Source organism: Bidens hawaiensis, unplaced genomic scaffold (genome assembly GCF_021521415.1).
Source record: "Bidens hawaiensis isolate Kalapana, Puna unplaced genomic scaffold, B.hawaiensis_p1.1 tig00006068_1, whole genome shotgun sequence".
Taxonomy (NCBI): Eukaryota; Viridiplantae; Streptophyta; class Magnoliopsida; order Asterales; family Asteraceae; genus Bidens; species Bidens hawaiensis.
The window spans coordinates 444-26,833 of record NW_027491401.1 but is presented as its reverse complement, the minus strand read 5'-3'; the positions used below and the strand labels follow the sequence as shown (position 1 = coordinate 26,833).

The following is a 26,390-nucleotide window of genomic DNA, read 5'->3' as shown; positions in this document are numbered from 1 at the left end:
ACCAACTACCTCAACACAATTCTCAAATAGCTTATGGGTTCGAAAAGACAATGAATCCCTAAATTGACGCACTTAACCCCAACCATGCCAACCATTTTTGGTAATTGGCTTGAGAGATTCTTATAGGGCTGAGCAATATATCATCCTATAATAGTAACGTGCATAACCAATCTAAAACTCTAGGGATTCGTAGTATCGCCTTGAGGCACACATACTATGGGTTTGTTCATATCAGTTCCAATATCCTAATAACACAATGACATGCATATCAATATCAGTTTATCCCGTTCAAGATTTGATAAAAACTTTTGCATCTACTTAGAATGTTTTATTTAACAAGTCTACTAATAAACTCTTTTATTTGTATGTAATTTTTAAAAAACTCTTTTTTACATTTTAATTAGTTAAAACTTACACGAGGTAGATAAAATGAAATTTTAATACCTCGCAGTTTAGATTGTGTTGTCTAGTTCTTAAACCATTTTAAAATATCTTGATTGTTTTACTATACTTGTATATTTTAAAACCTAAGTCTAAACAACCACATGTTGCAAATCAAGCCATATAATGTTTGATGTTGCTAGAGCCAATTAGCAACATCAAACGGGTCAAAGGGACAATATTTAAAACTACATTCTTGAGTCCGCTCGCACTTGCTTCAAGATGTCCAACACCTTCTCCTTGTCCTCTTTGTTCCTCCGACTCTTGATCTTCACATTTCCATCTTATTCTTGTCTTGGTCTTGATTCAATCACAATTATTGTAAATGGAAAAATAACCAAACTATTACAAGGATTCTAAAACAACCAAAAACACATTATCCAGAAAACAAAATAAAAATGCAAACCATAGAAATAAACACAACCAAACAAAATAAAAATGCAAACCATATAAACAAACACAACCACATGTCTAGGGCTTGATTTGCAACCAACACAATAACTTACAAGAAAACGTAAAGGTAGCAACCTTTTGCCAAACGAAAGGTTTGGCAAAGTAAATCTAAGTTGCTTTAATCAATTTTAACCGATAAAAGAGTTTTAAAGATTCGCAACAGTGGCTCCAATACTACTATTGGGATTCGTACACAGGTTTATAAATCTTTTGTGTACGAACCATTCTTCACCTCAGTAGTCCAGATGCGAATACAATAAAACTTAAATACACAACCATAGAAAAGTAAGAAACTTGTACCTTTCGGGTATGTAGAAACTGTACCGAACTGAAGCACCATGAGACTACTCGGTTTCTAAATCTGGTAACAAAAAACACCACACGTGGAAAATCCCGAAACCGGCGCTGACCTTGCGACGACAGCCGAAAGAGTCAAACAGCCAGCTTCCTTTGTGCGACAGAGCTGCAAGTCTAGGTTAATCCAGACTAATTATGTTCAACTGAGACGAAAAATGGAAGAGCTTCAAACTTCAAGAATAGAGGACTAGCAGCGGGTCCCATAAGGCAGAACAGTAATGCATTGCCCTGAACCTGCAGAATAATGTAATCTATCAGCAAATAAGAAACCAAGAAAATAACGAAGAGGCGTTGCAGAGAGAACATTAACCAATAATGAAATTCACTAATAAGGGTGCAAACCAACTTTAAAAAATAATATTCAGAAAAATATTGAACTAGCAAATGTGCAGGTTGAGCGGGTCGAGTAACGAGTAAATGATTGGGAAAAAATACTACTTAAATTTGGTATAAAAATGGACGAGTCAGGTTATCCGGGGTAACGGGTCAAAACGGTTCGAGTCAGAATGGGCCAATTTAAAAATGAATATTTCAATTGGGGTCAAGACGGGCCGTTTAAAAACATGGTTAACTTCCTAACAGCAGGACGAACAACTTTAAAAAAAATCAGAATATGTCACAAAAGGAAAGAGAAAAACTGAAAAGAAAAAAAAAACAGTATGCAAAACAGCATACAATTAACAACTCTACAATGTTGTATATATTACCATGTAAACCCGAACCCAAAATTTGAATTAATAGCAAAAAGAGTAACCAAACTTTGGTAATCTTGTTACAAAAATGTACACTTTTGAGAAAGGTGAACTTTGACTTTTGCAGTCAAACAAAATACATTTTGACTCAGAAGTAGCTACAGATGTTTTAAGTATATATAACCACACATCATTCAGAAAACTTCTTAATGGAACTTTACATTTGTATCAAACCAATTTCAAACACTTCTAAGGTTGCCTGGAGTAATTATTTTTATTAAAAAAGGTTCAACTAAAAGTTCTTAAATTTTAGGACGGACACTCATTAAGATAACCTTTTTTGAAAAATTTTCCTGTCTAACCCATTTGAAGATTGGTTGACATAGGCAAATATAAAATTTAGCGCTATCGTAACAGTTTAGTCAAATAGGTCAAACAGATTGGTTGACGGTTGGGCCTATAAAGAAGGCACCAGATGAAAGAAATGGGTAATATATTAAATTTTTCCCAAATAAAATTACAATCGGCCCAACCTGACCCGTTTCCCAACTCGCCCGACCTTGTTCATACGGAGGCAAGAATGAAATTAGAGTACAGTTGAAACAAACAAAAAGATAGGTTCCAAAAGAAGGAATCAACCATCCTTGATTACAAAAAGAAAGGGGCAGTTTTGGTTTTGTTTTTGCAGTGTGGCGCTGGTAGTTCTTATGCAAATGGGTCGAAAATCAAAAACTGTAGAATGATAATTTGGAAATACAAAAATTTGATTACAACTTGCAGAATTAATCTGTAAGGGTAGTTTTGGAATTTTTGATTTGATGAAGGTTTATGAAGATACAGTTTGATCACAAAATTGAAGGTTTATATTAACAAGTTACAGACTTCAGATCGCACATGTTTACTATATAAGATCAAACTAAAGTTACCACTACGACAATTCAGTTTATTCAATTGGTTTTATGTTATTACTTGATTAAAATCCAATATTTCAAGGTATGGGTCATTTTTATAAGTTCAGCATGGGTCATTTTTATAATCATTTGTATGGGTCAGAGTGGAATTACAGCCATAGAAAAGTAAGAAACTCGTACCTTTTGGGTTTGTAGAAAATGTACCGAACTGAAACACCACCAGACTACTCGTTTTCTGAATCTCGTAACAAAAAACACCACGGACGAACGAGACAAACAGCCAGCTTCCTCTGAAAAGTTGATAAATTATGTTCAACTGAGAACAAAAATGGAAGAGCTTCAAACTTCAAGAATAGAGGGTTAGCAGCGGGTCCCATAAGGCAGCAACAGTAATGCATTGCCCTGAACCTGCAAGAAAACAATAATGTAATCTCTCAGCAAATTGGAAAACAAGAAATAACAAAGAGACGTAGAAGAGAGAAAAACATTAACCAATAATGAAATTTACTAATAATGCTGCAAACCAATTGTAAAACAAATAAATAGGTAACGGGATAAAATATATTTAACTAGCAAATATGCAGGTTGAACGGGTCGAGTAACGAGTCAAAGATTGGGTAAAAATACTACTAAAATTTAGTATATCTGGCAAAATGGACGAGTCAGGTTAGGCGGGGTAACGGGGCATAACGGTTCGAGTCAGAATGGGCCAATTTTAAAATATTTTTTTTAATTGGGATCAAGACGGGCCGTTTAAAAACATGGTTAACTTCTCGTTAACCAAAAGCTCTGAAAGATTACGGGTGCATAAAACAAAACCGAATTCATACCTGTAAGTTGTTGAAACGCGGGTATACCCAAAGCTCCAATGATCAACTAAGGCCGGTTTTTCCTCTTTAAAAGGTTTCTAAACGGATGATTATAGCTTTTGTATTGAAGATCTTGAAACTCGGCTTCTATGTTTTGAAGATCTTGAAACCGAGTGATAATCTTGCTGGAAAAGCCCACCAATAAACAGTAATGTTGCTGGAACTGTGGCTAAACCGAGTGACAATCTCCATCCCCATGTGTGTTTCTTGGTTGCGTTGTTTACAAAGTTGGCTATAGATATACCTAAACAAGTTGTCAACTGAAACAGATGGTTGACTGTCCCTCTAATCTTTGTGGGTGCCATTTCCGACAGATAAAGAGGAACCACCTGCATAATCAAGAAACAAGATATTAGAAAACATATTCGTGATGTTGACTCTAACTAAGAGAGATTAGCTCGGTAATGGTGTAATCTCCTAACTTAAGGATCAAGGGCCCGAGTCCTGGTATTACGAGTAATTAATATGATTAGAGTAGGCGTTTTTTAGATGTAATTGTTTATTAATAGACAATATCTTATGGGTTTTTATCATTATTTGCAAGATCATTATATACAAGTAAAAAAAGCTTTTATCTTAGACTAGGGTGTAAACGAGTCAAGTAGCTCGTGTCTACTCAAGATCAGTTCACTAAAACCTTGAATTGATCCGAGCCCGAGTTCAAGATTATAAAAAAAAGCTTATTTAATAAACGATCCCAACCCCAAGCCCGACTGAAAAGCTGGCTCGCAGCCTAAACGAACCTATATATGACAAAAAATAAATAAAAAATGAGAATATATCACAAAAAACAAAAGACAAAAAAAAACAGTATGCAAAAGATTGGTGCCAAAAGAAGGAATCAACCATCCTTGATTACAAAAAGAAAGGGGCAGTTTTGGTTATGTTTTTGCAGTATGGCGCTGGTAGTTCTTATGCAAATGGGTCGAAAACTAAAAATTGCAGAAGGATATTTAGGAAATACAAAAATTTGATTACAACTTGCAGAATTAATCTGTAAGGGTAGTTTTGGAATTTTGAATTCGGTAAAGGTTTAAGAAGATACAGTTTGATCAAAAAATTGTAGGTTTATATTAACAAGTTACATTACAGGTACGACAATTCAGTTTATTCAATTGGTTTATTGCTATAACTTAATTAAAATCCAATATTTCAAGCTATTCAGAAAGACAAATATTAAAGGTCAAAATCATATTAGACTAGAGATTGTGGTTGTTTTGGGCAACTGATACAAGTTCAGCATGGGCATTTGTACGGGATAGAGTGGAAGTACAACCATAGAAAAGTAAGAAACGTGTACCTTTCGGGTTTGTAGAAAATGTACCGAACTGAAACACCGCTAGACTACTCGTCTTCTGAATCTCATAACAAATAACGCCACGGCCGAAATAGACAAACAGACGGCTTCCTCTCAAAAGTTGATCAAACTGCAAGAATAGAGGATTAGCAGTGGGTCCCATAAGGCAGAACAGTAATGCATTGTCCTGAACCTGCTAAAATGGGAAAACTCAGCAATAATGTAGTCTCTCAGCAAATTAGAAAACATGAAAATAACGAAGATACGTAGCGGAGAGAAAAACATTAACCAATAATGAAATTTACTAATAATGCTATAAACTAATTGTAAAACAAATAAATAGGTAACGGGATAAAATATATTTAACTAGCAAATGTGCAGGCTGAGCAGATCGAGTAACGAGTCAAATATTGGGTAAAAATACTACTTAAATTTAGTATATCTGGAAAAATGGACGAGTCTGGTTAGGCGGGGTAACGGATCAAAACGGTTCGAGTCAGAATGGGCCAATTAAAAATGAATATTTTAATTGGGGTCAAGACGGGCCGTTAAAAAACATGGTTAACTTCCCGTTAACCAAAAGCTCTGAAAGATCACGGGCACATAAAACAAAACCGAATTCATACCTGTAAGTTGTTGAAACACAGGTATACCCAAAGCTCCAATGATCAACTGAGGCCGGTTTTTCTTCTTTAAAAGGTTTCTAAAACGGATTTTTATAGCTTTTGCAGCCTCACTTGATTCAAGAAGATCATAAAGCTCGGCTTCTATGTTTTTTGTACCTCTAACTTTCTCCTGAACACGCCTTCCTTCCTCTAATCTTCCTTGTTCTATTAAACTGTTTGAAGTTTCAGGTAGAAAAAGCCCACCAATAAACATTAATGTCGCTGGAACTGTGGCTAACCCGAGTGATAATCTCCATCCCCATGTGCGTTTCTCGATTGCATTGTTTACAAAGTTGGCTATAAATATACATAAGCAAGTTGTCAACTGAAGCAGTTGGTTTACTGTCCCTCTAATCTTCGTGGGTGCTATTTCTGACAGATAAAGAGGAACCACCTGCATTATCAGGAAACAAGATATTAGAGATAACATATTCGCGATATTGACTATGATTGGAATCATATCCTAAGTCTACTCTAATTGTCATTGTCTATTAATAGAGGGGGGTTAGTGTAATTAGTAGTTCTATAAATAAGGCATTAGTCTCTAGTGGAGGGGGAGGAATAGAATTGGTTAGTTTGTTGGCTCATGCTTAGGCATTGAGAAGGGCATAGCCCTGGAACCACTTAGGTGGTTAGTTATCTTGTAGATCCTTGTGATCATCATCTTCTCCATAATAATATTTCAATTCCACCATTGTTGTTCATTTTGAGCTTCGATTGATACCGTTTCCTATCAGACTATAACTAAAAGATAATAGCAAGGTAATGATGCAATCCCCTAATTTAATGAGTAATTAATATGATTAGAGTAGGCGTTTTTAGATGTAATTGAATTTGATTATTAATGGACAATATCTTATGGGTTTTTATCATTCTATACAAGATTATTATATATAAGTAAAAAAGCTTTTATCTTCGACTAGGGTGTAAACGAGTCAAGTAGCTCGTGTGCTACTCGAGATCGCCTCACTAAAAACTTGAATTGATCCGAGCCCGAGTTCAAGAATAAAAGTAAGCTTGTTTAATAAACAAGTAGCTGGCTTGCGAGCCTAAACGAACCTATATATGACAAAAAAAAATCGAGAATATATCACAAGAAAAAAGGAAAATTGACAAAAAAAACAGTATGCAAAATAACATACAATAAACAACTCTACAATGTTGTATATATCACCATGTAAGCCCGAACCCAAAATTTGAAGATAGTTTATTATAGGACGGACACTCATTAAGATGGCGTTCCAGTGTTTCTGGATAATGCAAATTAGAAGATTGTAAACACTTGATTATATCATGGGTGAATTCAAACCTCTTTAACAGTTTGCCTCTTTTGCAAAAAAATTGCCTGCTTAACGTATTAGTATTAAAATAAAGCCCAAATTAACCCAATATATATAAACTGAAAATGACACCAGCAAACTAAGAAGTAAAAAATTTGACCCATTTGAAGATTGGTTGACTTAGGCAAATAAAAAATTCAGACAAAAAAAGAGTTTGGCAGATCTACCCCACCCATTATGATAGCAAACCTAGGTAGTTGGGGATTAAATCCGTAACTTCTAAATCTAAACTTTAGGAACGAAGTTCAAATTTTGGACCAAACCACAAAACACTATCCGTGTAAGTTACTCATATAACATAGTTATTTAACTAAATCAGAACAAACTAAATATTTTAATTAATTAATTTATTTAGAAATATTATTTAAACAATTATTTGTTTAAATTTGTATTTGTTTCTTGGGCTAAGAGCAATTAGGTTATTGGTTAAAAAAGGTTCACACTGAAACCAGTTTAGGGTCCGAAGAAACCGAAACCGATCCGATCAATCAAGAAACAGTTCGAAATCAAACTGAACCGCCAGTTTATAACCAGTTTGAGAACAAACTGAACCGAACTCGATGTATCTAGTGTGTAATTTATTGGTACTCTCACTTGGAACAAATTCATGCTAACAGGTAGTTCGATTTAGTTACCTGATCAAACAAATCAGAGATGATGAACCGAGTGATTCTGTTTTAGTGTTGTCGCCAAAGGTGTTTCACGTACAAAACCTGCAAATATGAATAGTATTAGTAAATAAAACATTCGGGCTCTTTTGTTAAAGACTCTGTTCCTGTGTGATTACTATGAGTATTAAATAGCAATGGCAGTTGGGCCTATAAAGAAGGCACCAAATGAAAGAAAGAGGTAATATGTTAAATTTTGGAAATACAAAAGATTACAACTTGCAGAATTAATCTGTAAGGGTAGTTTTGGAGTTCTTGATTTGGTGAAGGTTTATAAAGGTCAAACACTCAAACTCATATTAGATTGAAGATTGTGGTCAGCTTGGGTCGTTTTGGGCAGCATGGGTAGGTTTATTTAACAAGTGTGTTACGGGTCAAAGGGCATTCTAGTTAACTCGAGTTATTTCTGGCCGATTACACATCTGGTAACCCATAAAACCCCTCATAAAAGTCAACCCAAATAGTTATAATGTACCTGAACAGAAGTTGATGCTAAATCAAGAGTACAATAACTGTGTCTGTCATAAAATGGCCTGCACTCAAACACTGAAAAAGTCAATAAATTCTTAAGAGCCATATCCACGGTAAACTGATTATTTCAAAACCACAAACCTTAACCGAGCGGAAGATATTTAAAACACATACAAGCAGCGACACGTACATCCACAGAACTTTGACTCAGAGCATCAGTTAAAATGTCTAGCACCTCCATCTCCGATGTGTCAGTGTGTCACACCCCAAATATGAAACAAATAAAACTGGATTAATATAATATAAATACAATAAATTATGCTAATTAACTATTCTTTCTTAGCAGGTAAACTTTTCTATCACTCACTTTTTTTATATTGTTTTTTCAAACTTAAAATAGTTTTGATCTATGTTAAGAAATATACATAAATTTAAATCCACAATAGAGTTTTGCTTAAATAAAGATTTTACAAAGTGTATATGAGATTATAATAATAAAAATGAAAAAATAATAATTAGCGTAGAACAGTGTGTGTGTGTGTGTGTAATAAGAGGTTACTATAGAACACTAAGTTACGGTGAGAACAAAAAATGTTCTAAATTGTTTAATTTTCTATTAATGTTTCATATTTTTTTTTTAATTTATACATCTTAGGAGCAAACATATATGTTATATACATAGAAAAAAACCATTAAACTAACTTGCAAAAAATTGTTAAATGAAACAAATCAGTTCAACGATTAGAAATATATATACCATCCACATTTGCATGTAAGAAGTAATAAACTTTGAAAAAATACAAATCACTAATTAAAAAAATAAACGATCTAGTTTGCTTTTTTATTCTCGCATAATGTCAGTGTTCTATCATGAACCTCACTATATATATATATATACACAACACCTAACTAGTTTAAAATACTCTATTTTTTTAGGAAAACCTTTAATCTGTAGGCCATCAATCACAAGCATATAGTTTCAAGAAGAATATCATAAGGCAATCTAGATGTGAAGTTGAACTTGGAAATTGAATTCCAAGATACAGATGGAAGTTCTTATTGTTGAAGGATACTGTAGAAATACTAAAACGTGATTGCAATTTGCAGAAGTAAACAGAAAGGGTAGTTTTGGAATTTTTGATTTGGTGAAGGTTTTTATACAAAATTGAAAGTTAAAATTACCAGGTTACAGACACTTCAGATCGCACAAATTTACAATGAGATCAAATTAAAGTTACTGCTATGAGAATTCAGTTTATTCAATGGTTTCGAGGATCGCTCTTTGTTATTAATTGATTAAAACACCTCATAAAAGTCAACTCAATTAAAATTTATGATGTACCTGAACAGAGGTTGAAGCTGAATCAGAGGTATAATAACTGCGTCTGTCATAAAATGGCCTGCACGCAAATACAGAAAAAGTCAAAAAAATCTCAAAAACACTATCCATGGTTCACATATTATTTCATAATGACAAACCTTAACCGAGCAGGAGATTTCCAATCATTAGCATGCAGTAACACATACAACCACAGTAGTATCACTCTAAGCATTAGTTATTATGTTTAGCACTCCCATCTCCAATGTGTCACACCCCAAAAATAAAACCAATGAAACTGGATTAGTATCGTATCAATACAATAAATTATGCTAACTAGTTATTCTATCCTAGCAGGTAACGATTACAAATGTATATAACATATGCATTTGAATGTAAGAAGTAAAAAAACTTTGAAAAAATATACATCAGTAATTAAAAATATAAAACAATCTAGTTCGCTTTTTCGTTCTCGCATAAAATCATCGTTCTATAATGAACCTCATCATATATATACAACATTTAAGTAGTTTAAAATATACAGTTTTCAGGTAATTGGCCAAAATGCAAAACACAACTTTTTAATAATAGATACATAATCAGTAACTAAAAAGTACTTTTCTATAATATTATATTTTGGTCAATGGCAGGTGATCGGAGCAAAAAGAGGTATGATCGATCATTAACATATAGTTGATTCAAACAATTAAAAGCTATCATCGTAAGTCACCTATCATTATTTACTCTTATTGTATCTATTTTGTATCATTAACCACTTAAAAGCTATTACCATCAATCACCGGTGTAATTACGCCTACCTGCTACCATAAGTCTCCTATCATTATTTTACATTGAAAAAATAATTGTAACCCTAAGTAACGGCAGAATGTACTATTTTACAACCAACTCTTCAAACCTTAAACTGTAATATATGTGCATAATAAGAGGTTTAGAATAGAACACTAAGTTATGGCGAGACAAAAAAAAAATCCAAATTGTTTAATTTTCTATTAATGATTCATGATTTTTTATTTTTTGAATTTATACTTCTTAAATACAAACAAATATGTTATACACATTAAAAAACCATTAAACTAACTCGCAAAAAATTGTTAAATGAAACAAATCAGTTTAACGATTACAAATGTATATAACATGCGCATTTGAATGTAAGAAGTAAAAAAACTTTGAAAAAATATAAATCAGTAATTTAAAAAACAAAACGATCGAGTTCGCTTTTTCGTTCTCGCATAAAATCATCGTTCTATAATGAACCTCATCATATACATATACAACATTTCAGTAGTTTAAAATAATCAATTTTCAAGTAATTGGCCAAAATGCAAAACACAATTTTAATAATAGATACTTTTCTGTTATGTTATGTTTTTGTCAATGACAGGTGAGCGGAACAAAAGGAGGTATGATCGATCATTAACTTACAGTTGATTCCAACAATTAAAAGCTATCATCATAAGTCATCTATCATTATTTACTCTTATTGTATCTATTTTGTATCATTAACCACTTAAAAGCTATTACCATCGATCACCGGTCGGTAATTACGCCTACCTGCTACCATAAGTCTCCTATCATTATTTTACATTGAAAGAATAATTGTAACCCTAAGTAACGGCAGAATTATTATTTTACAGCCACTCTTCAAACCTTTAAATGTAATATATATGTATAATAAGAGGTTTAGAATAGAACACTAAGTTATGGCGAGACAAATAAAAATCCAAATTTTTTAATTTTCTATTAATGATTCATATTTTTATTTTGAATTTATACTTCTTAAAGACAAACAAATATGTTATATACATAATAAAAACCATTACACTAACTTGCAAAAAATTGTGAAATGAAACAAATCAGTTTAACAATTACAAATGTATATAACATACGCATTTGAACGTAAGAAGTAAAAAACTTTGAAAAAATATAAATCAGTAATTAAAAAGTTAAACGATCTAGTTTTCTTTTTCATTCTCGGATATATTCAGTGTTGTATCATGAACCTCGCCATATATATATATACAACATTTATTTAAGTGGTCTAAAATATTCAATTTTCAAGTAATTGGCCAAAATGAAAAACATAAATATTTTATCTGTTGGTCATCGATTACAAGCATATAGTTTCATGCAGAATGTCACAAGGCAATCTAGATGTGAAGTTGATTTTAAAAATTAAATTCTAGATCAGTAACTAATAAGTACTTTTCTGTTATGTTATGTTATGGTTTTTGTCAATTATTCTGATATCAAAGACAAGATTCTAACAATTATCGTCTATCATTAACCACTTAAAAGCTATTATCATCACCTATCATTATTTAGTACTCCACATTAATACCAAATCATATTAACACTTATTGTATCGTCAGTCATTAACCACTTAAAAGCTATTGCCATATATCACCGGTCGATGACTACGCCTACCTGCTACCACAAGTCTCCTATGGTAAAAGTGTAAAACAATGGACGTTAGTGTGTGTGTGTGTGTGTGTATAAAAAGAGGTTTACTATAGAACCCTAAGTTATGATGCGAACAAAAAGAAATTTCAAATTGTTTAATTATCTATTAATGATTCATTTTTTTTTTTTTGAATTATACTTCTTAAATACAAACAAATATGTTATATACATAAAAAAACCATTAAACTAACTCGCAAAAAATTGTGTAATGAAACAAATCAGTTTAACGATTACAAATGTATATAACATACGCATTTGAATGTACACAATACTTGAGTAGTTTATAATATTCAATTTTCAGGCAAAACACAAGGAGGTAAGGTCATTAACCTATAGTTTTCACTATTCCGATGTCACGAACAAGAATCCAACACTTGAATCTATTACCATAGATCACTAGTCAGTAATTACGTCTGTCATTAACCTATTAGAAGCTATTACCACTTATAAGCTGCTACGATAAGTCAATGTTATTATCGAATCGTATTTACTCTGATTGTATCGGCTATCACTAACCACTTAAAAGCTACCTGCTACCATAAGTCACCTATCATTATTTGACATTGAAAAAACAATTGTAACCCTAAGTAATGGCAGAACAGAATAGAATGTATGATTACAACTCCAACTGTTGAAACCTAACCTTTAACTGTAACCCTAGAAACTAGTTTTCAATTCTAAATACAATTATTATAACCCTAGAAAGTAATAGTAATAGTAATAGCATTTGGTATAACGGTCGGTTTATTTAACGAGTTTGTTACGGGTCAAATGACATTCCATTTAACTCAAGCTATTTCTGGCTAATTAGACATTCAATGACCCGTAAAGTACCCTCATAAAAGTCAACTCAAATTAAAGTTATTATGTACCTGATCAGAGATTGAAGCTCAATCAGCGGTATTATCATTGCTTCTGTCATAAAATGACCTGCACTCAAGTACTGAAAAAGTCAATAAATTCTTAAAAACACAATCCATGGTAAACTGGTTATTTTAAAGCAACAAACCTTAACATAGTGGGAAATATTTCATTAGCATGCAGCAACACGTACATCCACATTAGTATGATGTTTAGCACCTCCATCTCCCCAGTGTCACACAAAAAAAATGAAACCAATAAAACTAGATTAGTATCGTATCAATACAATAAATTATGCTAATTATTTATTCTATCTTAGCAAGTAAACTATTAGATACTATTTTCTCAAACTTATCATCATCATCATCGTACTCAGTATATCCCACCAATAGCAAAGCTATAGTAGGGTCTGAGGAGGGTAAGATGTAGACAGCCTTACCTCTACCCCATAAGGATAGAGAGGCTGCTTCCGTTGAGACCCCCGGCTCGATAGTAGTTTTGCATCAAGCCTTGGACATAAGGCACATAGCACTCAATCATCGGGACACCGGCTGATCGGTGCATGTACCCTTGTCTTTCGGCTATCAACGCCACTACATGATGCCTGATTAACCGTCCGTCACTTTTAACGTTATTTTCACGAGATTAGTAAAATAACGTCAAAATTAGTGCAATTTCACTTTTGCCCACCCGATGATGATGATGATGATTTCTCAAACTTACTTGTTTTATATTGTTTTTTCAAACTTAGATTAGTTTTGTTTTATGTTAGAATAAACATAAATTAAATTTCATAATAGACTTTTGCTTAAATATAGATTTTACTAAACTGTATAAAAATTATAACAATAAGAATGAAAAAAGTAACTAAATTAGTTTATAACATTCAATTTTCAAGCAAAACACAAAAATTTAGCCATCGATCACAAGCGTATAGTTTCAAGCAGATAATCACAAGGCAATCTAGATACAAGTAGCTAGTAAGTACTTATCTGTTACTAACCTATCCTTTACTCCATGTTATTACCGAATCATATTTTCTGTTATTGTATGATCTATCATTAAACACTTAAAAGCTATCACTATAGATCATCGATCCATACTTACGCCTTAATGCTACCATAAGTCCCTTATCATTATTTTGCATTGAAAAACGAATAACCTAAAGTACTGAATGAATATATATAATAAGTGGCTACTATAGAACACTAAGTTACAGCGAGAGCTAGTAGAAATCTAAATTGTTTAATTTTTTACTAATGTTTCATATTGTTTTTTGAATTTATACATCTTAGATGCAAACTTATATGTTATATACATAAAAAATCATTAAACTAACTTGCAAAAAATTGTTAAATGAAACAAATCAGTTTAACGATTAGAAATATATATAACATACACATATGCATGTATGAAGTAAAAACTTTGAAAAAATACAAATCACTAGTTTTTTTTATTTTTTTTTTATTTTAATACTTAGTAACACAATTTCATTTCATGGTAGAAACATAGATATTAAATCAACATAGCAGGTAGGCGGGCAACAAGCTGCGCCGCCACCCCTTTCTGATATTACATCCCATATAATTCAATAAGGTTTTGAAAAAGAGATCAGTCAAAAGCTTTTGTAAAAAGATCGGCAAAACACATCACAATCGCCCCAGATGCTTTCAATTTTTAGGTGAATGGCTATCCTTTGAATCTACAAGTAGATAAGAGGACCAAACATATACAAGTATATATCCTTCAAACTTGAGCAACTGACATAATTTTAAGCAAGAGTGATTTTTTTTAAAACAAATTTTAAAGAAAAAACAAGACACGGTTACTCGGGATTGATCATCCCATATAATTCAATAAGGTTTTGAAAACGAGATCGGTCAAAAGCTTTTGTAAAAATATCGGCAAAGTTATCTAGAGAATCAACCTTTTCCAGCACGATTACAAATGTATATAACATACACATTTGAATGTAAGAAGTAAAAAAACTTTGAAAAAATATAAATCAGTAATTAAAAAAAATAAAACGATCTAGTTCGCTTTTTCGTTCTCGCATAAAATCATCGTTCTATAATGAACCTCATCATATATATACAACATTTAAGTAGTTTAAAATATTCAGTTTTCAGGTAATTGGCCAAAATGCAAAACACAAATTTTTAATAACAGATACATAATCAGTATCTAATAAGTACTTTTCTATAATGTTATATTTTGGTCAATAGCAGGTGATCAGAGCAAAAGGAGGTATGATCGATCATTAACATATAGTTGATTAAAACAATTAAAAGCTATCATCATAAGTCACCTATCATTATTTACTCTTATTGTATCTATTTTGTATCATTAACCACTTAAAAGCTATTACCATCGATCACCGGTGTAATTACGCCTACCTGCTACCATAAATCTCCTATCATTATTTTACATTGAAAAAATAATTGTAACCCTAAGTAACGGCAGAATGTATTATTTTACAACCAACTCTTCAAACCTTAAACTGTAATATATATGTACAATAAGAGGTTTAGAATAGAACACTAAGTTATGGCGAGACAAAAAACAAATCCAAATTGTTTAATTTTCTATTAATGATTCATGATTTTTTTTGAAGTTATACTTCTTAAATACAAACAAATATGTTATATACATTAAAAAACCATTAAACTAACTCGCAAAAAATTGTGAAATGAAACAAATCAGTTTAACGATTACAAATATATATAACATACGCATTTGAATGTAAGAAGTAAAAAAACTTTGAAAAAATATAAATCAGTAATTAAAAAAACAAAACGATCGAGTTCGCTTTTTCGTTCTCGCATAAAATCATCCTTCTATAATGAACCTCATCATATACATATACAACATTTAAGTAGTTTAAAATAATCAATTTTCAAGTAATTGGCCAAAATGCAAAACACAAATGTTTAATAATAGATACTTTTCTGTTATGTTATGTTTTTGTCAATGAAAGATGAGCGGAACAAAAGGAGGTATGATCGATCATTAACTTACAGTTGATTCCAACAATTAAAAGCTATCATCATAAGTCACCTATCATTATTTATTCTTATTGTATCTATTTTGCATCATTAACCACTTAAAAGCTATTACCATCGATCAGCGGTCGGTAATTACGCCTACCTGCTACCATAAGTCTCCTATCATTATTTTACATTGAAAGAATAATTGTAACCCTAAGTAACAGCAGAATGTATTATTTTACAGCCACTCTTCAAACCTTTAAATGTAATATATATGTATAATAAGAGGTTTATAATAGAACACTAAGTTATGGCGAGACAAATAAAAATCCAAATTTTTTTAATTTTCTATTAACGATTCATATTTTCTTTTGAATTTATACTTCTTAAATACAAACAAATACGTTATATACATAATAAAAACCATTAAACTAACTTGCAAAAAATTGTGAAGTGAAATAAATCAGTTTAACAATTACAAATGTATATAACATACGCATGTGAACGTAAGAAGTAAAAAACTTTGAAAAAATATAAATCAGTAATTAAAAAGTTAAACAATCTAGTTTTCTTTTTCATTCTCGCATATATTCAGTGTTGTATCATGAACTTCGCCATATATATACAGCATTTATTTAAGTGATCTAAAATATTCAATTTTCAAGAAATTGGCCAATAAGCAAAACATAAATATTTTATCTGTTGCTCATCGATTGCAAGCATAGTTTCATGCAGAATATCACAAGGCAATCTAGATGTGAAGTTGATTTTAAAAATTAAATTCTAGATCAGTAACTAATAAGTACTTTTCTGTTATGTTAAGGTTTTTGTCAATTATTCTGATATCAAAGACAAGATTCTAACAATTATCGTCTATCATTATCCACTTAAAAGCTATTATCATCACCTATCATTATTTAGTACTCCACATTAATACCAAATCATATTAACACTTATTGTATCGTCTATCATTAACCACTTAAAAGCTATTACCATATATCACTGGTCGATGACTACGCCTACCTGCTACCATAAGTCTCCTATGGTAAAAGTGTAAAACAATGGACGTTAGTGTGTGTGTGTGTGTATACTAAGAGGTTTACTATAGAACCCTAAGTTATGACGCGAACAAAAAGAAAATTCAAATTATTTAATTTTCTATTAATGATTCATATATTTTTTCTTTTTTTGAATTTATACTTCTTAAATACAAACAAATATGTCATATACATAAAAAAACCATTAAACTAACTCGCAAAAAATTGTGAAATGAAACAAATCAGTTTAACGATTACAAATGTATATAACATACATATTTAAATGTAAGAACTAAGAAGTACAAAGCTTTGAAAAAAAATATAAATCAGTAATTAAAAAGTTAAACGATCTGGTTTTCTTTTTCGTTCTCGCATAAACTCAGTAACTATGTTGTATACTGAACCTCACTGTTTTACTCAAATCTCACCATATGATCATTAACCTATAGTATTCACTATTCTTATATCTCAGACAAGAATCCAAAAATTAAAAGCTATTACCACAGATCGGTAGTCGGTAATTACGTCTATCACTTAAAAAGCCATCACCTCTTAAAAGCTGCTATCATAAATCCCTATCATTATCATATCAATCACCATTTACTCTTATTATTACCGTATCGTCTATCATTAACCACTTACAAACATCGTAATTACGCCTACAGGCTGCTACCATAGAAAGTACCTTTCAATGATGGTTAACCAAACCGTTGTTAAATTAACTGACCTAAACAACTAACTAGAAATACTAACTGTAACTGTAACCCTAAGTAATTAGTAATCGCATTAACAGAGTTTAAATTTGCTGAGATTCGACTATCTTACCGATAATGCACCGTGAGTTGTGGTGGTAGGAATACCTCACAGCTGCGGATAACCGAGTAATCGATCTGTTACAACTCAACTCTTAGTGGTAGTAGTAGTAGTAGTAGTAGTAATAATAACAGAGTAATCGATTTTGTTACCGGAATTGACGAACGAGAATCGAATAGCAATCACTGAGTATATTCGATTAATTGATTTGATTAATTGCATAGTCGGAAAGCAAAGGCGAGGTTTATTGACCGTTGAGGGTTTAGGGCTTCCCTCCGTTACAGTTAAATTAGTACGTTTTCTATTTCTTCAAAGCAACTAACCGACCTTTCTATAATATTATATCTTCAAATAATATAATATTATTTATATTATTTTTAGTTTTTTATATTTCTTTTAACTCTACAAATCGGATTTTTATAATATCCGGTTTTTTTTATAAGATTCGACTTTCTTATCGGATTTGACGAACGAGAATCCAATAGCAATTGTTGAGTAATCAATCGATGTGTTAGACGAATGAAAACATAATGTTAATTGCATTAATTGCGTAGTCGGAAAGCAGTGTTTGATGATCGTTGGTGTTTAGGGAACACGATTTCTATTTCTTCAAAATAGCCGACCTTTTTATATTATTATTATTATTATTATTTTGTTATTTTTATTTCTATATATAATGACGGTAGTTACATAGATTTACCAACACACATCCGGCTATTTTTTTATTAATATTACTATTATATTTTGTTATTATATGTTGTATCTTATTAAAGAACAACCGTACATTAAACATGTCACAGAAAGGTGTAAAGTGAGGGTCGATACAAACCCCTTCTAGTAATCAAGTGTGGTTGCATTTTTATTATACTTATACATAAAGTGTGGTTGTCTTTTTCTAGCTAATGGTTGTTGTTGTATTTGTATGAATAATGGTTCTTTTCAATTTATTTTGAGTAATCAAATGCTCTTTTGGTTAACTAAATTTCATTTTATGGATTAGGTGGTGTAGAAATTGTTTGTTTAGCTTATTTGATTTGTTACGGAATACATCTGATACAATGTTAGTTTCTTTTGTTCATTGTCACTGTTCACACCACATTGTCACCGCCATTACTGTCGTCACCACCATTGCTACCATTGTCCCCGTTGATACTGCTTATGCTACCACTATCCATCTCAGCACTTTTTATATCGTTGTTGCCACCACGTACGAGACCATTTGGATGACTCAACCTTTTCGAAGGTCTGAATCACACTTGAAGAAACGGAGCCTTTCTATTTGTCTATTTATATTTTTTTATCAAATCAACAAAACAAGTTGATGAATAGTTATTTTGAGAGTGTATGAAAAATTGATTATAGAGTTATACTAAAAAGAAGTAATTTCCTAGGAAGACTAGGAATAAATCATAACCATTGGATAATGTTAATCAATGGTTGAGATTTAAATTTACTAAAAACCGACATAGTTTCCTAAAATTACTCTTTCATCATTATAACCGACATAGTTTCCTAGAATTGTTCTTTCACCATCATTTGTAATGCCAAGTGTCAAAAATTTGTTGGTTCTTACAATTCCTAAGAAACTCCTTATATCCTAAAAACAAGTAGTTTCCTATGAAGACTAGGAATAAATCATAGCCATTGGATCATGTTAATCAATGGTTGAGATTTAAAATTATCAAAAACCGTCATAGTTTCATACAATTACTCTTTTACCATTATAACCGACATAGTTTCCTAGATTTGTTCTTTCACCATATGTTGTAATGCCACATGTTAAAAATCTATTGGTTCTTACCATTCCTAGAAAACTCTTTCTTCTTTTTATTTGAACCACATATATATATATGTAATATGAATTTTGAATAAAACAAATTATACTTTAAAGTCAAACATCCAAACACCTCTTAACATGGAGAACTACATATCACTAGAATTTAGAATTATACCCTTAATCATTTACTTGTGTCTAGTTCATTTATAACTTAAAACATTAACTGTTGCTACAACAAGTATAAAGACAATGAATGTATGGCGGTTCAAGAGTACGGTACTAAGAGAGCTTCCTAACCAGCTAAGATCAAAGAAAACATGACCGGTTAGTCTAACCGCGGGAGGGGGTCTCCTACAATCAACCTCCGGTGTGAGAATCAATGATATGATACAAAGGTTAATAAGAGAGTAAGTATGAAGCGTATGAAGAGAGAGTGGAAAGATATAATATGAGTGAGTATGAATATTTACCATTGAATGAAGTCTCCTTTTTATAAGCATCCTGGAAGTTTTTTAGGGAAGCTTAGTTTCCTAAAGGGAAATGGTCAACTATTATTTTAACATATGTAGACAAGCAATACCATATTAGTGTAACTAGTATTTTGCTTTTGTCGTGCCATGTCGACATCCTTGCTTTATGGCAGGTTTCAGCTTATGTCACATCAAATGTGACTTTTTTGATGTTTATTGTAGCGAAGAACTTCCCTAGTCAACATAGAAGTCTTGGGTTGTGTTTGTTTTTGCTTATAAGGTCTGCAAGGTGCCTATGTCTGCGGGCGCGCAGACATGGTCTTAAAAAATAAGTTTTTTTCACAATCTTCACACTTCTTCACATTTCTTAACATCATACCAAGTACCAACACTCAATGTCCAACACCACCACCACCCACCGTCCGCCACCACCACCATCCACCGTCTGCCGTCACCACCACCACCCACCGTCTGCCGCCACCACCACCTACCCCCACCGTCCACCACCACCACCACCGTTAACCACCCACCACCACCACCGTCCATCACCACCACCACCCCCGTCGGCCACAACCACCGTTCACTACCACCACCATCCACCGTCCGTCGCCACCACCACCACCCTGCCATCACCACCACCATCACCCGCCACAACCATCCACCATTACCATAGTCCACCACCCATTGCCGGCCACCATCACGGTCCACCACCCACCATCACAACCGTCCATCACCACCACCACCGTTCACCGCCTACCACCACCCACTTCCATAGTTCGTACACCACTACCAATTATTTTAGCAGTTTACAAACGTTAAATGACTTTTATCTACTGTAGTATATATGACAGGTAACTAATTTTTAGCTTATGCAGACGATATCCAGTTTATAAAACAAACAGTATTATATTTTCAGATTGCAGACCTTCAGACCACATCTTCAGTTGCAGACATTAAATCAGATTGCAGACAATTTTCTTCAAAAACAAACAGCACCTTGGTGGAGAAGCTTCGAGCTTCATAGTCTAGCAGCTTATGCTTGCTACTTCTAAACTTCTAGGATTCCCTTGTTCATGAGTGGGTATGGGTACCCACATCACAGTCCCCCGGTCAGAAGTGTTCGGATTGCAATGATGAATGCTTGTGACTTAACTCCTTTTTTCTTCATGATGTTTTCGATCCCTAGGGCGTTTAATGCTTTTGGGTTCAGTGTCATGCCTCTTCCTAGGCCAATGCATATACCCAATTTTCCGTTTTGGGCTTGTTTATTGAAGCCCAAGAGCTAGATAATGTTTCTTTGTCGTGTGGTCTGAAAGCTAGAAGCTTCTGGTCCGAAGTTTCCGAGTTTGAAACCTAGGGCTGGAAGCTAGAAGCTTCTCATAACGACCTTTCGATCATTATTGTTATTTTAAGTTTGGTGGCGGCATCCTGCTGTAACTCACTGATTTGACACTTATGGCAGGAGCTCATTATGACACCTAAAGTTACATATGGCCCTATAATCAATCTCAGCCTTCCACCTACCCTATACTTTGGAGATTTGCATTTCAAAAATCTCTTTATATAACTTCCTAAGAACCGTCTTTTGTAACTTCTCCACTTTTTCACCCTAAAACCTTTCAGATCTTAACGAGTTATCTGGCAGTTTCTTCCTTTTTTTATCCTCTCTCCTTCTAATCTTCTTTCAATCATGGGTTCTAAAGCAAACATGGCTATCTAGTTTTCCAAACTTACCCAAGCAGAGCTCGATCATTTCTGCTTGGAGTATGAAATAGGTCCCGAGTTTGAACCAGAGTTGCCCAAACCCTCAACCTCAACCTCTGTTTCTAGTTGTCCTCTAGGCAAGGTATGCCCTTTATAACTGTTATTTGACCAATCCAACCCTCGGTTCCCTTTCTCTAAGTTCTTTCTCAACGTTTTGGAGTACCATAGCGTTTGTCTTTGTCAGCTTGCTCCTGTTGGTGTTGCTAGGATATTGCATTTTGAGGTTGTTTGTCGTTCTCTCGGTTATGAGCCTAGTTTGCCCATGTATCAACGGTTTTTCAACTCACCAAGAATGGAAATTGGTTCACCGTTGAGAAAACTCGTTGCAAGGCTAGCCTCATCTCAAGCATGATTGGTCTTATGTCTTCCTGGAAAGATAAGTTCTTATATGTGTCGGCCTCTATTTTACCTTTTTCTCTTGTTTGGAAGAAGCACGAGCTTGCTTTAAACCCTCCTGAGCCTAAGGTTGAGGACCTTGATATTGTTATTCTGAAGAAGCTCCAAGTCATGTCATTTAGGTCGTGGTTCGACGAGTGAAATGGGCTTTAATGAAAAAATGGGTTTTACCTGTTCACCCGTCGGGTCACCAGGTCCGGCCCAACCGCTACCCGCAAAACCCGGCCAGGTTTTTAGGAAACTCCCCAAATACCCTGACTCGACCTGGTATAAACTAGTCCGACCAACTGGGTAGGGTTTCAAAACACTACATAAAGGGGTGTTGTAAATTTGACAAGTTTGAAAAGATTTCAAAATTACTAAATAATTATGGAATACTGAAATTAAGACATTAAATAGAAATGTAAATTATGTGAATCGACTAAAAAAAGCGAAAGCTAAAAATGTAAATTATAGATCAAGTTATGTTTTTTTTATGTTTGAGCTCTTTTTTGCCCCGTTTTCCCCTTGTATAAGAGTTAGCTAAGTTTTAGATCAACACTTCATCACACACTATACAATAATCTGTCTAATATCTACTATTATAATATATAAAAATCATTGTTGTGCCACATGTCACCTAATTGTCATATTTTTGTGCCAAGTGTCATGATTATTATTCAACATTGAAAGTCAAAACTTTCTAATTTAAACAATTAATAAATATTCTAAACATTCCATTTTAATAATTTATCTATGATTTGAATAAAAGAATATATGTAAAACTTATGAAACTCATTTTAGTGAGTGTAAATTTTTGTTATATGTTTTTAGTTTATTAGTGACTAATTCAGAATGTGTCAATATTTGTCTTTACTTTAAGCAATACGAAAATGGTTCATCTCACTTGATTACTTTTTACTTTTAATTCTATATAATCAACTTTTTATATGTATTGATAATTTTTAATAAAGTCACAAAATTCAAAACTCAATGAGGAAAATTGATTGATGATGGTCCATATCAGTACTCTCTCTTTTATATCTAATAATTATGTGAATTTTTTATTTCACATTTTAACTGATAGTAAAATTCATTGTGTTTGTTATACTTCATTTGCAGTCAAGGTATTATACAAACTTGCATAAACTAGAGTTTCGGGCCAAACTGATAAAAAAATAGAGTTGTTTTGATCCCCGTAATACAGTGGTACCATAGTGAATTTTTGTTTATATCCATTTATATTCATGAAGCGAAATTCATATCTTCTTGGATGACTATCGTTGTGTTGTCAATTACAGGAAAAACACTCATGTTTTTGTTTTTTTTTAATTCAAATTTGCAAGTTGAGACCATAAAGTATAATTGACTACTATAAATGATCGGAAAACGGTTGTAATTATTGGTGTTGCAAAGCGATTCTATACAAAATCATTGTAAGATCATGAGTAGGGCATTTGAAATAATAATTTGTTTCTTTTAAGTTGATTGTTTAATATTATGATTTATTTGTGTTGTATGTATCTTCTATACATGAATCTCGAAATTGTTTGATATAAGGGAGGAATGATGGTTTGGTTTTTAGTGAGATACTTATTTGTTGTGAATAAAACATTTGCAACATTTTTTTTTATTTTGATTTACGTATTAGGTCACAACAAGTTCCACTTGAAACAGACCCACTTTTAGTATGACTTGGAACATGCTAGGCAAGTTCAACTTATGTTCGACCCTTTAAGTAAACGGGTCAAATTTGCTACTTGTGTTCTCTTATAGCTGGCAAAAAGAACGAGTCGTGACACTCAACGCAACACATAAGAACCGGTTTGGTTAGTACACGTTTTTTTACTTTCACACAAATATAAAACTCACTATAAGTGTTAAGTTTCTTGTATATTGTTGGAGTTAAGTAAAATGTGTCAATATCATCTAAAGTTATAAGTTTAGTAAACGACATGCTTGAAACTGAAAAACAATTGTTATAAAATGTCTATAACTTTATTTGTATTACACTTTCTTTGCCGATATTACCAAATATGTAGTTGTCATTGCTTATAATTTTATAACATACACAAGTTTATTTTTTATTAGTTATGGATGGTTAATTAATTAACATCATTAAACCCCCAATTTGAATACTTTGGTAATTTTTTTATCAATAGAAACTATTGCAGTTGTTAGTTCAGTAGCAAAATATGTGTAGACTAAACTTACTGTCCCCCCCCCCCCCCTCTCCTTGTCATATCCCATCCTCTAGACTTTTCATTCTTTTAACAATTTTACTTGACATATTATAACATTTTTTTTTACATTTTATAGTTTTCTTTTAAAATATCAAACCAAAAACTATAAAGTTTTTGTTTTTATATATATATTTTTTTGTATATCACTCTTTTTTTGCTTATTTTTTATCATAATAATATTATTTTATTATTATCAATATCCATGTATGTATGTATGTATGTAGTGAAATATGTTTGGTCATATTCATGCACATTAAAAGGCTACATTAGAAAACTTTCATAATATGAAATTTGTTTTTAAAAAAATGTAAACTATATCTAAAAACTATTAAAAAAACAACTACCTTGACATGACATGAGCGTTAAGAGGGTTCAAGAATCAGTTTTCTTTTTATAAAGAAATAAAACAATTATAGAAAAAACATATTTTTAAATAATAAAAAATGTTTTTTTACAAATAAGAAAAGGTAATATTTTGTTATTTAAAAAAATCATTTCTAAAATATAAAAAACAATAATAATAATAATAATAATAATAATAATAATAATAATAAATAACAAAATGACAACAAAAAAACAAAAAAAATTTGAATTGTATTAATAAAAAACTTGAGAGATGGGGTGTATTTAGTAAAAATGAGGGGGATGTGATACGTTTAGTAGCACCCTTATTGAAATATATAAAACATAATCATATAATAAGAAAATGAATAAGATTTAATTTTTCAAACTCGTGTAATACACGGGTTTCTAACCTAGTATAATAATAACTATTAATAATTGAAATTCGTCATTTTATTCCACAAGTTGGAAGCTTAGCTCCTTATTCATTTTACATTACATAAACATAATCATGTTAGTAATATACAAGAGCTGGAATCTATTTCTTGCATACAACACCTCGCCCATCTAATCCACTTTGGCACCTTAAGCTTGGTAATTGCAAGTTCAATGGTGAACCTTCTTCATTATTAGCACTACCCTTAAACTTAGCAACCGAACAATCCGTAGCAAATAAATCCGCACTCAAATACTTACTATAACCTCCCATAACAGGCATTAACACACCCATTTTCGCCTTGCTCACATAGTCATTCTTGTAAGTTTGTCCCAAAACCCCGTCCACTTCATCACCTAACGAGAAGAACTTGAACTTGAGATCAAGGTGCGCGAAGCAATCATCATCGTTTATATCATAGTTGTGGATTCTTGATTCTTGTTTTGTGATTGGAACCACTTTGGCAGTGATCTTGAACATGTTTTCAACTTCAACAACGATGTTGATTGTGTCTTCAACCCGAGTGATGGATGTTAAGGAAGACTGCTATTTGGAACCTTCGGTTTCTGGTAGAATAATGTTTTCTCCATCAAATGTGATGGAGATACGGTCGTTGGACTCATCCCAAGTGGATGTTTTTAGAGCACCGATTTGTAGCTTGTGGTTTTCGTAGAGGATGCCAATGGATTGAACCCAAGTGAAGTCACGTCCCATGTTTTGGTTCCTCTTGCCGATGAAGTGGCCGTTGATGTGGAGGTTGTTGTTGGTAACAAGGCAAAAGTCTTTATCCTTCTTTCCATGGAAGTAGAAAGTGATGCCATCGGCACCGATGAAACGGGGATCTTGGCACACCGCTCCAGGCATATCGCAACCTATAAATCATTAGCAAGTATTTGTAAATATGGAGATTATAATGGTAAATGAGTTCAAACTATCGTACTAACTCTAGCTAGACTAAACCCATTACCAAACAAGTTCAACCTATCATACTAACTTTAGCTAGACTCGTGAGTCTAAAAGTTCATATTATCAGGCATATATAATAACTTTTATAAAAAAAATATCTGTGCACCTATAACAACTTGTGTTTCATAAAAGAGTATGCAATTACATAATCAACATATACAATTATGCAAAATATATAATTAAATGATATATACTTTCTCATAATTAAAAGTATAATTATGCATGTATATAAAAGTAAATATTTGTGTGTGTATATATATAGTAATTAAATGTTAATAAACAATAAACGAGTCAAGCATAAGCCCAAGTTCGAGCTCTCATAGATGAAACAAGCCTAAGCTTGAGCTTAGACGAGC

General features: G+C 32.4%; 2 protein-coding genes across 12 annotated transcripts; both read right to left on the bottom strand.

Moving 5' to 3' along the window:
• Positions 1-1,193: 1,193 nt before the first annotated feature.
• Positions 1,194-8,590, bottom strand: LOC143631413 (sugar transport protein 14-like). Of its 11 annotated transcripts, none has more exons than XR_013153348.1 (5): positions 8,306-8,590; positions 8,169-8,226; positions 7,661-7,738; positions 5,803-6,079; positions 2,996-3,825 (listed from the first exon to the last, which is right to left on the bottom strand). XR_013153348.1 is itself a non-coding variant. In XM_077100184.1 (4 exons), exons 1-3 carry the CDS (start codon positions 8,268-8,270, stop codon positions 3,731-3,733), a joined length of 474 nt encoding a protein of 157 aa, XP_076956299.1. In that variant the 5' UTR covers positions 8,271-8,590; the 3' UTR covers positions 1,194-1,485; positions 3,685-3,730. The 11 variants fall into 11 exon arrangements, 5 of the variants coding, with proteins under 5 accessions (XP_076956299.1, XP_076956297.1, XP_076956300.1 ...); XR_013153349.1 differs by having other exon boundaries at positions 8,169-8,231; positions 8,312-8,590; XM_077100184.1 differs by lacking the exon at positions 7,661-7,738 and adding an exon at positions 1,194-1,485 and having other exon boundaries at positions 3,685-3,825; positions 8,169-8,590.
• Positions 8,591-25,170: 16,580 nt separating this feature from the next.
• On the bottom strand, positions 25,171-25,548 carry LOC143631400 (uncharacterized). The gene has a single exon (XM_077100172.1). The coding sequence runs from the start codon at positions 25,546-25,548 to the stop codon at positions 25,171-25,173; it is 378 nt and encodes a 125-aa protein (XP_076956287.1).
• Between the last annotated feature and the right edge of the window lie 842 nt (positions 25,549-26,390).